The 19441-nt window shown below is 33.8% G+C and overlaps 1 protein-coding gene across 4 annotated transcripts in view; it reads left to right on the top strand.

The window, feature by feature from the left end:
* LOC140434392 (probable phosphatase phospho2) overlaps positions 1 to 17638 on the top strand; it is a 43530-nt gene extending 25892 nt beyond the window's left edge. The window contains exons 1-2 of one of the 4 annotated variants that reach the window (XM_072522603.1): positions 193 to 404; positions 16888 to 17638. In XM_072522603.1, coding sequence (XP_072378704.1) covers positions 16888 to 17631 — 744 coding nt within the window. In that variant the 5' untranslated portion in view covers positions 193 to 404 and the 3' untranslated portion in view covers positions 17632 to 17638. Of the gene's footprint in view, positions 1 to 192; positions 580 to 9731; positions 9869 to 16887 lie in introns of those variants that run through there. The other 3 variants (XM_072522600.1, XM_072522602.1, XM_072522601.1) reach the window with 3 other exon arrangements.
* The last annotated feature ends 1803 nt before the right edge of the window (positions 17639 to 19441 follow it).

A 19441-nucleotide genomic window follows, 5' to 3' on the forward strand; every position in this document is an offset into this window, starting at 1 on the left:
ATTTCGAAGCCAATAATATATAAACAAAAGACTGAAGAAGTTCAATAAAAAAATCATTAGCATTAAATTAACTGTTCCATTTCATTATTCCTTCCAAGGAGGTAGGTGGTTTGTGTTTCCAAGCTATGCTTTTTTTATTATGACATTTATTTTGCCACTCTGTGCCATAGAATACCAACTAAAATGAAGGTTAGCCAGATCCCAGATGCGATGTTAAACATGTTAAACTGATTGTTGGCACATCATTTGGCAATGTTTTGTGGTCTATGTTAATTTTGAATTAGTTTTGTAAACAACAGAATAACAACAACATAAATCATATTAAAAAGTTGAAGAATTTAACTCTAACATACCTGTAATTTGGGAATGTAGTTGATGACAAATACATCGAACTATTATATTCGGTAAGCTGCCAACGATTTGTAGACTTGAAATCTTTGAATACCAAAGAAATGACTACCTTGTGATTGATTACAAGCTCACATGCAAAGGCCTATTCGCCTAATATATTCTATTTTCATTGTAAGGACATCAGTTAACATCAATTTACTAACAACTCCGGCAAGATTATTACACCAGGTATGTAATAAGTACTAAATTATATGTAAATCTTTAAAACCAATTTTGATGTAGTTCTCTGATATTCTAAAGTTTGTATATATTTACTTTAAAAACAAATTATTGGAATTATTTAGCTATTATTTTGGTAATTTATTTATCAAAACATTGTATGCAGTGGTCATCATCTAAAATTAAACAATTTTCTGTGTTTTTATCAGTATTTCTGATAAGTTCATATTTGACAGTTAATTTTATATTTCTGGCCAATGTCAGAATTTATTTTCATTGTTTTAGTCCCATAATTACGTTTTATTTATGTTGTCTTCTGGGTGGTTTATCATATTTATAATTTTTTCTTTGTATCCTATATATGTTTACACATAGCTATACTTTTTCATTTCTATGTTTTCATTTGTATTTCAAGAAATATGCTCAAATTTTTGTTATAATTAATTATCACCTTAGTAAATCAAAAATAGGATATACCTACTATATAGTACTAGAGTACAACTGAAATACATATTGCAATAATATATTATAATAATAATAGTAAATTGGAATAGATATGAAAATTTCTCATGTTGACTGTTTTAGCAGGTATCTTACTTCTATTTATGAGTTGTTGATAAACAGGTTCAGCAGTGACTTACTATTTATTGTAAGTTGATTATTACAAGTTTTGTTTTCTCCTTCTTTTTTTTTCTTGGTGGGCTCTTGGTCAACTTAATAAAATTTCAGTGAGAAATATTGAATTATTGGTATTTTTTTCCTATTCTATATAATTAGCATCTAAACTGATAAAGGTAAATTTTTATTGTCAATATTTTTCACTAAAATGTAACACAAATCATCAGTGAAATGTATTAGGTATAGATAATAAATAATTGATAGATTTCTTGTACAAATCTAAGTAGTGGTCATTAGATGTTAAAATGTAATCATTGAGTACACATTCCTTTCCTGTTTGCAATATATATGTAGTATAGCTGTGAAATTACAAATGGTGTGCATAAAATCTATTGTGCTATACTAGCTTCACCAATCCCTATCACAACCAGTCTAGGAAATTTAGTAATTAATTTTTTTTTGTTACATTGGTTAAATTTTGATGTCAACTGGAAGTAGCTGAGAACTGCGATACAAAAAAGCACACACGCTAATAGCAGATAGTCATCATCATCATCAACCTGTATGCGTCCACTGCTGGACATAGGTCTCCCTCAGCTCTTTCCATCTGTCTCTGGCTTGTGCGGTTTTTATCCAGTTATTGCTAATACGCTTAAGGTCGTCAGTCCATCTAGTTGGTCCTCTGCTCTGTAGTGGTTTTTGTCTTTATTTCCACTCGACAATACGTTTTGTCAATCGGTTCTCTGATAATCTGGTGACATGTCCTGCCAAATTCCATTTTAGAGACTGCATTTTTTTGATGGTGTCTGTTGTTTTTGTTCTATGACATATTTCTTCATTTGGGATTCGGTCTCTCAGAGAGACACCCAACACCTGGTGCTCCATAGCCATCTGAGTCAGGCAAATCTTATTAACTACTTTTTTTGTGAGTGTTAATGTTTCCGCTCCATAAGTGAGTGCAGGAAACACATTGGTCAAAGATTTTCCTTTTGAGGCAGATGGTTAGATCCGATTTAAATACATAGTTTAATTTACTAAACGTTGCCCAGGCTAGTCCTATGCGACATGGGAGCTCACATGTCTGGTTATCTCTGCCCAACCGAATTTCATGTCGTAGGTACTTATACGATGTAGTCTCCCTTCCATCAACAGCAATATTTCGATTTAGCACCATATTAGTCATTATTTGTGTCTTGTTTATATTAATCTTTAGTTCGACCTTCAAGGAAGCGTGATATAATTTTTCAAACATTATTATTGCATCATCCATAAGATCGGCTATAAGGACGATGTCATCAACAAATCTCAAATGACTGAACTTCTCTCTATTTATGTTGATATCATGCTCGTTCAGATGTGCCTTCTTACAAGTATGTTCTAAAAAAGTCGTAAATAGCTTTGGAGAGACCGTGTCTCCTTGCCATACTCCTCGCTGTATACAGAATTTAAGTATTTGTTTCTTGTTCAGATAGTCTTACGCTAGCTTTGGCATTGTGGTAGATATATTTGATTAGGATAATGTAGCGATGATCTATTCAGCATTCTGTCAATGCTTTTAACATTTTCTGATGGCTTATGGTATCGAATGCTTTCTCGTAGTCGACAAATATCAGTGCCAATGGTTTGTTGTATTCTGCAGACTTTTCTATCAGGTTATTTATCACTATTAAGTGGTCGTTAGTGCTGTATCCCGATCTAAATCCAGCTTGTTCTCTAGGCTGATAGATGTCTAATTTAGCGTCCAATCTTTTTTTGATAATTTTTGTGAAAAGTTTATATAATGTGTGAAAGCAAACTGATGGGGCAGTAGTTTTTCAAATCTGTTATGTCTCCTGGCTTGTGTAATAAAGTAATGACCGCATTATTCCATTGAGAAGGAGTTTTTCCTTGGTTGATGCATTCAGTGAAAAGCTTTGCCAAAGCCTGGTTAATTTTTTTTCACCTAGTTTGATCGCTTCGATCACTACTCCGTCATCACCAGGAGATTTGTTATTTTTTATTTCTAAAAGTGCCGTTTTTATTTCGTATGGAGTTATTTCTGGTATTAATTCTGATCCCTGGTTTGTGATTTTGGGCAGGGGCTGATCTTGCCTTTCGTCGGTGCTCTCATACATTTCACAATAAAAGGATTCAATAACCTCAAGGAATTTGGTTATATCAGTAGTAATGTTTCCATCTTTGTTTTTTATTTTGTACATGTTTTTGTTGCCTATGTTGTTTGTATTTCGCCTCAAAACTTTTAAACTTTTACAAAGCATGTGGTGTTCGTGTGTATTAAGGTATAAAAAAGTGCTTATTACAAGCTTAAATTTTTTATTTAAGAAGATCTTTTCGGAATTAAATCATTCCATCATCAGTTAACTAAAAGAGAGAGTAAAAATACCAATATTAAAAAACACAAATTAAAATTTAAATATATAGAAATAACACTTTGGTTTTTTACTACTTACATAAAAAGTTGTTAAAGACATTGTATGGCCACGTAAAAAACTTTGGAAGGACATCCGTATTAAAATATAATCCTCATGGTATTTATCAAGGTAAATGCAATAGACTTAACTTATTGATTATTAAAAAACTGAAAATGGGGGCATCTTACATGACCCCCTGTAGCTGGTGAGGTTTTTTCAACTTACATTACCTCTGATCTGTTCTGGAGTCTTGGGCTAACTGATATAAAGATGGTACGAAAAATCAGTTAGTACCCATCAATGTCAGGTGGAATGATGTAGTAGGAGCAAAAGTCATTGTGCTTAAGTTTGTGAATAGGCAGTTTTTAGTGAAGAATTGTGTTTTGTGTGTAGTAAGATCAATAGTAATTTTTGGTATTTTAAAAAGGTGGTAGAATGTAAAACAATGAGTGACTGTGATGTAAAATAAATTTGGTATACCAGGGTAAGGCAAGATTTAAGTTAGGTAGTTGAAATTAATAAATCATTTTAAAGGCGGTAAAAAGAATGTTATTACCTAATTGTTTCCTTGTATGAAATAGGTATAGATAAAAGTTGGTTTGAAATTTGTGGAAGATGAATTGAGGAAAAAGAAATAAAAGAGAAAGAAAGAAAAGGAAATAGGAGATGAATGTAAAGATGTAAGCTGGGGATACTGAAACTGATTGTGATAAGAGATTGATAGATGTAGCGTGAGTATTTATAAGAAAACCTGTGTGATTAGTCAGATGGTAGTTATTGGAGAGGATGGGAAATGGGATATTGGAAAAGGGATGTTAGTGTATTAATGGTGACAAGAATAGAGTTAAGTATGGCGGATTATATAAGGTGATATTAAGCTATGGGAAAATAGAAAGAAATGTAGAAGTAAGTAAAACTGGATGTGTAGTTAACAGAAAGAAAGTTAGATCAGGAAAATAATTGTCGATGAAGTGGAACAAAGTCTCTGTTGATGCTGGTGTGACGATTAACACAATTGGGACTGTTTTTCTTTTCCTTGACTATTTCCAAATCCTCAAAAAGGTCAAGGTTGAGATAATCTCTACCTGGGATGTTATGAAGAAGAGAAATATCATCTGGTACCTTGATTGTGTGATTGTGATATTTGAGATGATGGGAAAAAGAAGAAGTGTTCTCTAACTTAGAATGTTCTATGGCCCTGGTTACTAGAGATCTACAAGTTCTACCAATATAAGTGGCATCACAGTCAGAACATTGAAGTTTATAAACCCCACTGCGTTTGCTGAAGTCAATAGAGTCCTTACTATTGCATAATGATCTACTCAATTTATTGTTAACTTTAAAGGAAATCTTAATATTTTCAACAGAATTCAGGATAGTGTTTTTGATTGATTCGGAGAGTGTTGGACAGTGAAATGGTAATGAGAAGTAAGATGGGGAATCTGAAGTAATGTTATGCTAAGCTGATTGTTGAAGCAATTTACGTTTCTTTTTATAAATGAGTTTATGGATGATATCTAGGCTGTAGCCATTATTGAAAGCAATCTGTTTGGTTATGTTTAGTTCTTGGTTGTAGTTAGTGTTGGATAATGGAATGGTTTCTAAACGATGAATGAAACTGTTGAATGCAGATAATTTGTGTGAAATGGGATGGTTAGAATTGAAATGTATGACATGATCTGTTTGTGTGGGTTTTCTGTAGATGCTATAATCAAAGACATTATTAATTCTATTGATGGAAAGGTCCAAAAAATTGATGGAGAAGTTGGATTCTAATTCCATAGTGAATTTGATATTGGGGTGAAAATTATTGATAGTGTTTAGTAAGGAAAAAGCTGTATTTGAGTTACCTCTAATGAACACTAAGCAATCATCAACGTAACGGAACCAGTGTAGAATCGTATTGTTAGTCATGATTTGAGTGGATTCTAGATGATTCATGAAGAGGTCAGCTTTTTTTTTTTTAATAATCAATAAGTTAAGTCTATTGCATTTACCTTGATAAATACCATGAGGATTATATTTTAATACGGATGTCCTTCCAAAGTTTTTTACGTGGCCATACAATGTCTTTAACAACTTTTTATGTAAGTAGTAAAAAACCAACGTGTTATTTCTATATATTTAAATTTTAACTTGTGTTTTTTAATATTGGTATTTTTACTCTCTCTTTTAGTTAACTGATGATGGAATGATTTAATTCCGAAAAGATCTTCTTAAATAAAAATTTAAGCTTGTAATAAGCACTTTTTTTTATACCTTAATACACACGAACACCACGTGCTTTGTATTGAACAGGTATACTAGCCACTCCTGGATATCTCCACTTCATGGTTTGTTCCAGTTTCACTTTTAATTTTAAACTTTTGTTTTTTTGAATTATTTTAGTTATTTCTCTTGTATTGTTTTCTTTTACGTCTTTTCGGATTGACTGATGGATATTTTTATTTAATTTCTTCATTGTTGTATAGTTAGAGCCGCATTTTTCCGTCAGCTGTCTTCTTTTATCTATTAGCTCTTTCCGTTTCTTTTAGAACCTTTATTATGCCATCATTTTCTTGATCTACATCTTCTATTTCGTCATGCAAGTCTTGTATATGTCTGGTTAATGTATCTTCATACACGTCGTTGTTTTCTGGGGGAATCCATTTCTTTTTTCTTGTTTTTAGGATCGTCTTTGTTCTTTCCAATTTGAAATTTAATAGTATCTTAGCTAGGATTAACCTGTGGTCGCTTGCTATTGAAAATTTGTTGAGTACTTCGATGTCTTTGATTATTTCCTTTCTGTTTGTTATGATATAATCTATTTCATTTTTGACACTGCCATCTGTGCTGATCCGTGTCCATTTGCGCCGAGGCTTTTTATCGAAAAAAGAGTTCATCATGAATAAATGTTCCTGGTGTAAGAAGTTCAGCAATCTTTGCCCTTGTACATTTCTTTCATCATAGCCATACTTACCCATTGCTACTTCTGCATCATCTTCTTTAGACCCCATTTTCTCATTAAAGTCGCCCATAATTAATGTGTAATATGCTGGTGTGGCATGTAATGCTGTTTCTAGGTCCTCATAAAATTTTTCAGTTTCTTCCGAGTGGGTAGTTGTTGGAGCATATGTCTGGATTACCTTAAGGTTATATCTTGCATTTAGTTTGAAGTTGAGATATATAATCCTGGGACTTATGCTGATAATTTCAACTATATTTTGTGTGTGCTTTCTATGTATAATGTATCCTACTCCACCATTTGAAGTGTCTTCTTCACCTCTAAAATGAAATACCTGTCCTGATTTAAGAGTAATTTGGGCTTCTCCTTTTCGTCTTACTTCACTGAGTCCGATGATTTCCCATTTTATATTTTTCAGCTCATCATCTTCTGGTCTGATATAAGAGTTTTAACATTGTATGAAGTAATATGTATTTGTCGCTCTTTGTAGTAGCCTGATTTTTCCGGGGATTCTTAGTACCCTCTGCTCCAAACCTGTTCCAACCGCTACCTTGGTTGGGGGTGATGGAGCCGCCGGAGACTGAAGGCCGTTCAGTAGTTTCGTCTTTCATGGAAAATAACTTTTAGGAATTTAAGCCATTAAAACGCCACGCTTGGCTAGTGTGTGTTGGTGAGTTGGTTTGGAAGTAGGGGGAGGAAAGGCTGGAGATGGGAATGCTTTGGGTTAGGACATGGTTTCCCCGGGGATGGGAGGACGGGGAAATAGCAGATAATATTAATTTTAAAATAAAAAAATATATTGACATGTGATTTATTGATAAATTAAAACTGCATCAATTAAAATAAAGGTTCAAATTTTTATTGTTTTGAAATTGTGTAGCAGTTTATAAATTCATATTTACAAATGGAAAGATTAGTATGTATCAATTAGTTTTTGTGCTATCACCATTTGTTTGTTGTAAGTATATCTTATCTTTAAATCTTTATAAATTTTTGCTATTTGTAGAATGCAGTTTAATGTAGTTTATGTTACTTACTTTAAAATCAGGCACTAAAATAATTTATTGATAACAAAAATGAAATATTATTTTTTGTAACAAATAAAGAATATCTTGAGGAAATAAATTTGACAAAATTATGCAGAAAATTACTATGAAATTAGAATTTAGCAAAACAAATAATAGTAACTTGTCAACAATTGATGCTATTATGCTTGGTAGATTCGTATCCAATATACTATACACTTGTGTCAAACACAAACTCAAGTTTTTTTTAAAGTATGTACCAAAAACTTTATGGATTTAGTATACACATACTATACTATGCGGTCTACCGTCGCGTTTCTACTATAACTTACGGTCTACCAAGAGATGCGGTGTATACGCTGTATTCGACAAAAAAATCTTTATAAAGTGAATAAAACGCATAAATCATAAGAATTTCTATTGTAATATTTTTATTAATCTAATTTATTGTCTTTATTTATTATCAAAGTTTCTACATTTATAACACAAGTTTATTTAAAGTATTTATTTGTACAATATAACTAAATTATTTCACACTAATAATTATATAATTTATTTACATTACAATACGCGTTACAATTCGAAACTCGACGCGATGTTCAAAACTATTATAACTGTCCCTTTAAATAAAATGTCACATATATATAAATAACCGTTAGTTCTGGAATTACGGCGAAGAATCGATGACCTTCCATCGAAGGAATTCCATCAAAAGCAGGTTTTTTATATCGTAGGGGGACCCATGGATCTAGAAATTTCTGCCGGCAGGTATATTTATGATCTAGAAAAGACGAATGGGTTAGAAATAATATGATTAAAGTTATGACTCATAATATTTATTGTAACACTATTTTAATTTTACAAATCAATACTTTCAATAAATAATTATTCTACATTATGCGTTTTATTCACTTTGTAAATATTGTTTTTGTTGGTATTGTATACATGTGCGGCTAATCACAATATTCTTTTCTCAGAAGGGTTTGCAAACAATAATGGAAGGCACCTTTGTAGACGAACTGTTTATTGCTAAGTACCTACAATAAACATTTATACTACTATTATTTAGGAATATAAAATAAACTATGCAAATTTAGTTTCTTTACTAATATGCAAATAACACCCTAATCTTTTCCCAACGTATGCATACATATGAACCCCTCTTTTCAAATAACATGGCCTGGTAGATTTACTTTTATTTTATTTTACATTGATTTTGCTCCAAATGTTTATTACTTGTGAATAAAGAATTTTTTCTACAAGATTTTTCTTGCATCTCGTTATTTTGTGCATCAGGTAGATCGCACCCTCGAGGTAGACCGCATACTACAGTAACACCGAACTTTAGTACAATACATACATAATAATTCCAAGAGATTTGACTTACCCTCTATTTCCGATTCCGTTTCGTGATCGCTGTCAATAGCAACATTTTCATCACAAATTGATACAACTTCGCTTATGTCGTCATCTAACTCATCAAGCCATTTGAAAAGAGTTTCCTCCTAATTTTTATCCTCATTTTTGACCTTTTTTGACGTTTCAATAAGACTCTTCAAGCTCCAAAAACTTCCAGTTAGTTAAATGTTCTAAGCATTGTAATACTAATTTTGTAGCTAGTTAAATGTGAACTTGCACTATTAGAAATTAGATGTTTTTGGTGATTTCTTTTACCTTTATTTAAACAAAATGGAAAAAACATAACAGAATGGATGAAAATCGACTAACTAAACAAATACTAAATTAAAAACCAAAAGATAGAACGAAAGAAGATAGGACGTCCCATAAAAAATGCAACGGTACAAAGAAGATTAGATATGAATTATATTACTATAAAGAGAAACACGTGTAGAGCAGTTATGGAGATTGAATTGAAAAGAAATGCAATCGTCTGCTTTCATTTCAAAATTTTATTTTTTTTTCACCTTTTTTTTCAAATACATACACTTATAGTTTGGCCAGAACAACCTCCTTCAACTTTAAAATTTAATTTAATAATTATAATAATCAGTCTCTGATTATTATAATTATTAAATGTGATGTGATCCTAACACTTTTTGACTTATTATTTTCAAAAACGCGAATAATTTTACGATTGACAGAAAGATGACATAAAACCCAATGAAAAAATTGTCACTCAACACCAAAGTACTATCTCTCGTTATCTTTATAATTTCATAAGTTTATTGTTACCATCTTTTTAATGTCGTAGATAAACTGATAAGCCTCATCTAAATGGTAAAAACACCTTCATCTATAAGTCTAGCGTTCTCTTTCAAATAACGATTTATAGACTCAAGGTAGGTTTTAAAAATTTAGTGTATATAATCCTACACTTTTCTTATCTAAAACTTTGATTAAAATTATTATGTATCCTAGTTTTATTTTTTAAAGTAAATCTGTACTTTTATATATTTATCTTCAATGCGTATATTGATGTTAGCTAGAAAACAATATCAATTCTTTTTTAAACATTTCTAATGTATTCTGCAAATGATTGTGAATTTGGTTAAAGCATTATTTATGTCCGACTTTTTTACACCTAATATGTAGCTATATTTCTTACGGTAACAACAATGAACCAATCTCATTGTCACTGCTCTAAAACTAATAACTAATAACTATCCATAGTCTAAGGACTAGCTAGACCATCCATCCAATCCATCCATCCAATGGCGCTACAGCCCAAATCGGGCCTTGGCCTCCTTCAACAGGCTTCTCCAATCATCTCGATTTACCGCTGTTCTTTTCCATGAACGCGTTCTCAGGCAGTTCCTGGCATCCGCATCGACTTCATCTTCCCATCTCTTTTTAGGTCTTCCAACAGGTCTTTTTCCCTGCATTCTTGCATTTAATAATTTTCTGGGGATTCTATTCTCATGCATGCGGACCACGTGCCCTGCCCATCGTAATCTCTGCAGTTTAGTATGTTGTGCTAGAGTTTGTTCGCTATATTGCTCGTATATTTCTCTATTGTACCTAATTCGCCAGTTGTTGTTTTCACTTATTGGGCCCAGGATCCTACGTAATATTTTTCTTTCAAACACATCTAATGCATTGGCAGATTTCTGTGTCACCACCCATGTTTCACAACCATAACTTACTATGGGCCTGATTATTGTTTTATAGACCCGGAGTTTTGTTTTCCGGTGTACGTCTCGCGATTTGAATATGTGACCCATCGCGAAATAGGCTTTATTTGCTAGCACAAGCCTTCTATTTATTTCCGGTTCTTCTTCATTGCTTGCGACCAGATCCATTCCTAGGTATGTGAATCTATTTACATATTCTATATCGTCAATAAAGTGTTGTTGCACGGGACTAGCTAGACCACCGTGGCCTTTTCAATTCTAATGAAGCTGAAATAATATTGACTTACAAAAGAAGAGAACTTGAGCACTTAGGCCATGTTATGAGACAGCAAAGATACTCATTATTGAAGCTTATTATGCAAGGCAAAATTCGAGGAAAGTGAAATGTGGGAAGACGAAGAATATCGTGGCTTAAGAACTTGAATCGAAGGAATGGTTTGAATGCAGTAGTGCAGAACTATTTAGAGCGGCAGTTAACAGAGTCCGCATAGCCATGATGATTTCCAACCTTCGATAGAAGATGTAACTTAAAGAAGAAGAATACATATAAACTCAACGAGAATATTTGTCAACTCGTTCGACATTGGTTTCGTTTTCGATACATGGCATGAATTTAATAAAAAGACTTAAGTTTTTAACGAGAATATTATTTTAAAATTGTATACTTTATTAAACTAACAAATATATTTTAAATTACTTTTGTTGATATCTATGCAGAGTGGAACCTCCGGGAACTGCTTCAATCGATTATGGAAAATTTGGACAGTTGTGACATCTAAACGGTTTGCACATTCCTATTCCTTTTCATAAACTATCGAAAAACTTTCCGACGGGAAAATACCCAAAAATACTCGATTTCTGTGCACCCATTACCCGAAAAGCTCGTACACTGATTTGACTGATAAATGTGTTTCATTAGTTATAGAATAATCGAGGTTACTTACAGATATATAATTACACTAATGTTGTCGCTCTACATCCGAGATGTCGGATTTGCCCCAATACTAAGGAAAACACGTCCTGAAGAGGCAAAAGCCTAAAACAGGACAGCGTAGCCATCCAAACACAAGAAAAACACCCAAAAACTCACACGAACAACACTACAATGGATACGAATGGGGATCAGTCTATAGACCACGGCCTTACTTAGAGCACGTACGCTCGAGAAGGTCGCCGGTCGGGGTTCTGCTCCGTTTTTGCTACCACAAAGTTCAAGACTCTGTAGATAGTCTTTCTTCTGCTACAAAAACTTGTTTCATTTCCACCGATATACTGATAGTATTCGTCATATAAGAAAATTCACACCAAGTCTTTATCAAGATTTGGTGTAACAACATACATCCAGAAGTTAATTGGATAAATGCTTAGGGGCATTTCATCCAATATACCTGAAGCCCTTAAGCAGAGTGGATAATTTCATAGGTCCACTCTTACTGCGACGACATGGCGCTTAACTCGCTTTTCGACTACGTCCACCGATGAGAAGCCATGGTACACACAAGCCTATGAATCCATGCTGGATCCAAGAGGACAGAGGGGAGAGTTACCGGATGTTAGGACGTCAAAATCCTAACATTCCGCCATCCAGGTCCTAAATACACGAGCCAGTTTTTTTCGAAGCTTGAAGTCCTGGAAGCTACGGAAGTCCCGGAGTAGGTACAGTCACTGCCTGCCCTACCAATATGTGGTCAGTGTCACCACGGAGGCCCCGGGCAAACTTGCCTACGTAACACCGTGGACAATGCAGAAGGGAACCGGAGAGCTGAGAAGGAGACGAACCCGCCGAGGGAGTTTAGTGCATCGAAGGAGGATGGAACCTGCCTAGGATGGAGATGCTGTCACCACCACCTCCCCCTAGAATCAACGTAACAGTGTTGTATTAATAGTGCTTGTGTTTGCGAAAATTCATAATTTTAAAACCTTTATTTATAACTTTTTCATGTTTTCATCTTCACAAATTGTTTATTAATTATTACTTTTAATCTTGTCAAATTGTTTATTAATTGCTACCTTTTATCTTTGCAAATTGTTTACTAATTGTAACTTTTCATCCTTGCAAATTTGTATTAATTGTAACCTTTTATCTCTGCAAATTACTTATTAATTGTAATGTTTCACCTTTGAAAATTGTTTATGAATTGTATTTTTATCTGTACACTTTTTCAATTTTTCAATACTACTTTCAATATACTTCAATACTACTCAAAACTTACCTATCTACAGAGTCTCCAAAGGGGGGGGGGGGCAGGATGTCATGAAGTGCCCTAGTCAGTCGACCAATAGCACGCACTTGATGCGCATCGTCCCACCTACCTCATTTCGGAGATTGTGAATATTCGCACAATCTTCGAATGGGGATTTCCACCGATATACTGATAGTATTCGTCATATAAGAAAATTCACACCAAGTCTTTATCAAGACTTGGTGTAACAACATACATCCAGAAGTTAATTGGATAAATGCTTAGGGGTATTTCATCCAATATGCCTGAAGCCCTTAAGCAGAGTGGATAATTTCATAGGTCCACTCTTGCTGCGACGACACATTGTCCATTACAATGACATTCCTGCGACCATTATTTGGTAAAGCTGGTATTAACGTCTCTTTAAACGGCGACTTAAAATATGCGGCATCCATTTCATCGTGATAGTCTTCTATCACGATCATTTTTCTTTGCTATAAAAATACGCCCTTTGCCAGTAATGAAACCTCCTGAAAAGCCTACATGCAATAAAACATATCGTGGATCTCGTTTGGTAGATGTTTTTAAACCAGTACTACTTAAACCTATGAGGAAAGCATCGCGACTGTTTTGTATAGTGGTATCGCATCATTCGTAATTAATAGATTGGCCAACATTAACCCCCGATTCGTCAAAATATATGATATTGCAATCGTCTCTTTGTAAACGTCGTACAGATCTTAAATAATTATGGTGCCCATGAATAATATCCTCTCGCTCCACCTTGATGCTTCTTCGGTCACGTTTCGTATAAACAAATCAAGTTTCTTTCAGAAGCCTGTATAAAGTTGACAGAAACAACAGCGATATATTCTCATTACCGTGTATAAAGTTATGTACACACTTTAAATGTATTGCAGCAAATTTTTCAAAAAAAGTTCACAATGAACAATTCTCCTTAGAGAACTTCTTACAACCCCGTCATATGTGAATATTCTAGAATTGGTTTGACTTATTACAACGTTTTTTACTTTTTTTTGGCAATATCAACGTACCACTATGCTCTTGTCGTTTTTCATATTGTAAATGCTTCTTTCGTTGACACCAGTCATCAACAAAGTACGCCTTACAGCAGCACTCACATTAAGTGATTCCGTATTTTGTAAAAAAAACACAAAATATTCAACACTACTGAACTACAAATGAATCGGTGTAAACAAAAACATTCTAAGTCGTTTTTTTCCATTTTTGACATTTTGATGGAAAATTGTTCTATGAACAGAAGCGCATCTTTTGGTACAAAAACATCTCTACTCTCCATGTATGTTAAATAGAAAACTGAAATATATCATTGTAGGCTAAAAGATTCTGTGTCAGTGGCTCAGAATGTTTTTATAGGCAACACTATTAACATATGTGTTTTTACTGTATTAATGTGTTCTGTGAATTCTTAATAAAATTAAATAACCACATGTTTATTTTACGTACGAGGTAATTGTGGGTGAAACCAGAGAAAAGGTATGTATAGAATCATTTAAGTCGCTCTATGGAATTAAAATAAGTCGTATTAGAAGACTTCGTTCATTATTATTAATGGGAAAAATTGGGCACTAATGCAATCAGTGCTCATACCAAGCTATTAATAAGACAACATATTGAAGGTTATCTATTAAAAGAAAGTAAATAGGCAGGAAAGACAAAATATTTGGACGCAAGACTGAATATTTAAATTTTATACAATATGTTTAAAGAGAAATATCCCGAATCAAAATGCAGCTATGAGTTTTTCTTAAGGTTTTTCAAGGACAACTTCAATTTACGATTTGGTCGCCCCAGATTGATTCATGTTGTACTTGTGAAGAACTAAATTTAAAACTGAGAAGTCCTCATCTTAGTGATGCAGCAAAAAGAAATGTTGCTGAATTGACGATTCAGAAGCGTAGATCAAAAAAATTCTACAATAAATTAAAAAGAGAAACTAACCAAGAAACAAAAGCAAAAAAAACACGTGCTAGCAATAGCACGTGTATATTTTGCATATAATTTCGATTATATGCAAAATATACCGCTGCCCATGGTTCCAGTACAGCAAACCTTCCTCAGCTTACGGAAGTCCACATTTACTCGGAAAAATGTGGAGGTCAAAATAAGAACCATACATTAAACCCTTACCGGTGTTTTTAGCCCTTACCGACAGCGGTCGATTCAATCGAATTGAGCAATATTATCCCATTAGAGGACACTCCTACCTTCCTTGTGACAGGGATTTTTCAATCATCAAAAGAAAACTAAAAAGACATGATAGGGTATACACCTTACAGAAGAAAAGAAAAGAAGTTAGCACAGAAGATATACTAGATTTTCAACATTGGTGGGCAACCTACTATAAAAAGACGTGCATTTCTGAGGAAACGAGAGGAAAACGTGTTCCTGTTAAGGATAAGATATCTTTTGGCATAAGTTCTTTCATGCACTTTACCTATTGAACAGATTGTTTGTAGGTCTTTTATTGATGAGTTCATGGAGCAAACCTATAAACTTTCTTAAGTTAACAATCAATCAATTGAATTTCTCACAATACTTTGTTATCCATCCGGTAAAGTACCACTTAAAAAAGTGAGGCTCCAAGATATTGGTAAGTTGTTACCTTATATACCTGATAGTGTCAGACAGTTTTATGACGAATTAATGGAGTGGCCAACAACTGATAGTCCCACTACTGGGGAAGATGAACATGACTTCCAGTAGGAGGAAACATGGGATTTTGAATCATTCAAAAAATGACTGAATGTTTGTATTTAAAACTTTTACTTAAAAATTGTATTTTTTAGGTTAAATATATATATTTTTTAAACAAAATGAAGGTTTTTTTGTGTCATCTTAGGAATGTAAACAAAAAAGTTCCAAGTCGACCACATTTGAACATTAATATCATATATGTACACCTTGTTAATGTTAATCCTACAAGTGAAGATCGAAGGTAGGAGAGGAGCCGGCCGCAAACAATTATCCTGGTTAAGGAATATTAAAGAATGGACAGGAATACACAATACAGGCGAGCTGTGTCACGCCGCCAAGAACAGAATTCTAGTAATGAGATAGTCACCTACGCACTTTGGTGTATGGCATGTTAAGAAGAAGAAGATGTACACCTATTATTTTGCACTAAGAAATATGAAACATTACATCTAAAAGTGTCAAAAACATTCTCACATTTTTGGGTAATGATTTAGATGACTAATACAGATCTATACAATTTTTTTCAGTTTTCCGAAAAAATGGTTTTCATGACTTAGAACGTTTTTGTTGACACCGATTCAAATACTGAAGTGTAGTTTCGTTTCGTTTTCCAAAGGCACTATCACCCATGCCCATCCGTAATTACAAAATAAATACTTGGAGGTTATTATATGCTAATTAGGACAAACAAAATGGCCATATTTGGCTGATTAAGTTAATGATAGTAATTTGCAGCAGAGCTTTTACAAAAGAAATGTTATTCTTACGAATATTATTCAATTTTGTATAAATCGAGCATTATTTGTGTTGAATTTAATCGGCGCGTTTTATTTATTTCTATATTCTATATCATGTTGACGTTTTATACGCAAAATTCATATTTTTCGTTGTCAATAAATCATCAAAATGCTTAGATATATATTTCCAGAAATTATTCGAATTCGTTGGATGCCATCACTTATAAACGATATATGATTAATATTTTGATATCACTACATATTTGTACATATATTTCACAATGTTTGTCAAATTTTGTAAATCTACCCTCGAAACTATTCGAGCTTTGTATAAAAGAATCGCTTCTTCAAGTTAAAAACATTCGGAAAAAAATTTCGTGGAGCCTTTAATTATTATAACTTTATTATAGACATTATAGACTAAGTATTAATTAGTAGTCTTCTCTGGTGTTGGAGTATTGACCAAAACATCGTCCTTCTGTTTCAACCATCCTAGTATCACCAATATTTATTACCGTTACAATTATTTTGCCTGACTACTGATGGTAATTGTCGTTTTTTGTTATAGATGGAGAAGAAACTTGCCGTTTTCGACTTTGATCACACAATAATCAATGATAATTCGGATGTCGTGGCTGTAGGTATGCTGAATCCAAAAAGTATTCCAAATGATATCAAAAAGCTCCACAGGTCTGACGGTTGGACAGCCTATATGCAGGGAATCTTTAATTTACTTCACCAAACAGGAATTAGAGAAAATAGGATACGCAAGACTATGGAGGCGCTTACGGAAGTACAAGGAATGTGTAGGCTTATAAAAGATCTTAGTGAGAACTTAAATTATGACGTCATTGTTGTAAGTGATTCAAACTCTTATTTTATAGAGAGCTGGTTGGCAGTTAATAAACTGCAAGATAATGTGTTAAAAGTTTTTACCAATCCAGCCAAGTTTAACAAGGACGGTTTATTAGTTATCAGCATGTACCACCTACAAGATACTTGTAAATTAAGTACCAAAAATATGTGCAAAGGTCAAATTGTGCAAGATTTTATCACAGAAATGAAGAAGGAAGGTACTAATTACGAAAAAGTGGTATACTGTGGTGATGGAATGAACGATTTTTGTCCAATTTTACGTCTAAATGAGACTGATTTAGCTTGTGTAAGAAAAGGTTTCAAATGTGAGGATATAATAAGAAAATCTAAAGAAGGAACTTATAAAGACGCATCAGGGATAACTAGGGTTGTCAATTGTGAAGTATTTTATTGGAATAATGGTGATGATATTTTAAGCTTTATTAAACATTTTTAAAATCTTATTTGGTTATTTATTTATTTATCGTATGGCACTTGACACATTTACATTTAAATTTACATATATTTTGTATAAAACATAATACATGATGTTTACAAACGAACATCTAACTTATTTATATATTCTTTTGACTCTGACCTGCCATGATAGGATCTTGTGAGACATTGTTCTGTGAAGTGACAGACGGTCTATGGTTGTCCGGAGTCACAGAGTGGGGATGGTCGTTTACCTCTTTGTTCATCATGTAACCGCATCTGCCGTCTTCAGTTCAGCATAGTCCATGTGTTGCCGTTGCGTGGTAAGTAAAAACCTGGTGGTTTTTGTGTGATGCAGGGTAAGCTGCCATTTTGTTGTTCCATCCATTCTCGAGTCCAAGTGGTCGTTAAGTTGAACTCATTTTCCACAGCAGTCTGTGCTGTTTTTATTGGAGGCCGTCTACAGCGTAGACGGTTACTATCCGTGTTAATATACCGTTGGTAGCATCTATATCTTGATGGATTGGCAGGATCTCGTTACTAAGTATTTTTATGTACTGACTAGTGATGGAGTGTATGCGCCGTAGTTTAGGTGGTGGAATGTGGCTCAGTACTGGTAGCCATTGCGTAGGAGTGGATTTGATAACGCCAGCAATCATTCTCATTGTATTGTTCAATTTGCCATCTACTTTGTGTATATGTGGGTTGTTATTATAACCAAGGAGTTGATGACTGGATGCTAAATCATTCTGCCATATCTATGAGCATTTATGATGTTTGATATGTTGGTACCGCCTACCCTAAAGCATTTACTCCTGTCAACATTCTCAACGGATTTAAAAAAACAGGCATAGCACCCCTGAATTCCCAAATTTTTTCAGAGAGTGATTTTATGTCATCCTATGTCACTGATAGGCCCGAAGAAAATGAAAATGGAAATAGTAACGAATATAAGGTGTTCAGGATGGAAGATGGAAGTTTTATTGTAGTCGAGTGTGGTGTTTTCGAATTGGACATTAAGTGTTCTTCCTGCAAGCTTGTTATTTAGACGGAAACTGAAAACTGTTTTGGTAGCGTTTGGTCCATTTACGGAAATACTTTCCCACTGTGTGTAAGTCCGCCGTGAGGATTTCTTCTGTTTCTTCAAATGACTTACACCTTGTTCCAATGACCCAGTTATCGGCGTAATCAAACTTCCTTGATCTGGTTTCTGGTGTATCAGCGATGTACGGGCTAAAGAGAAGAAGAGCTAGGACAGATCCCTGAGGCAGTCCGTCTTCTTCTTAAAGTTCCATCTCCTATCGGAGGTTGGATATCATAACGGCTATGGTCACTTTGTTAGCTGCTGCTCTGAAAAGTTGTAGTGAACTACAGTTAAACCATTCTCTAAGGTTTTTCAGCCAGGAGATGCGTCTTCTTCCTTGGATCCTTCCTTGCATAATAATTCTCAGTAGCTCATATTTTTCTCCTCTGGTTATGTGACCCAAATATTCTAGTTTTCTTCTTTTTATGCTGTTCATAATTTCTAACTCCTTATTTAGACGTCGTAGTACCTCAGCATTGGTAATCCTTTGAACCCACTGAATTTTTAATATTCTTCTGTAACACCACATTTCGAACTCTTATATTTTCCTTATGTGTTGTTTCTTCAATGTCCAAGCTTCCATTCCGTATAGTAAGATAGAAAATATGTAACATCTTAGAGCCCTCAATCTGAGATGCAACTGAAGGTCTCTGTTGGTAAGCATTGTCTTCATTTTCATAAATGCTTGCCTTGCAGTTTCAATTCGGACTTTGATTTCTCTGCTTTGGTCATTTTTGTCATCAACCCA

This window comes from Diabrotica undecimpunctata, chromosome 2 (assembly GCF_040954645.1).
Source record: "Diabrotica undecimpunctata isolate CICGRU chromosome 2, icDiaUnde3, whole genome shotgun sequence".
Classification (NCBI taxonomy): Eukaryota; Metazoa; Arthropoda; class Insecta; order Coleoptera; family Chrysomelidae; genus Diabrotica; species Diabrotica undecimpunctata.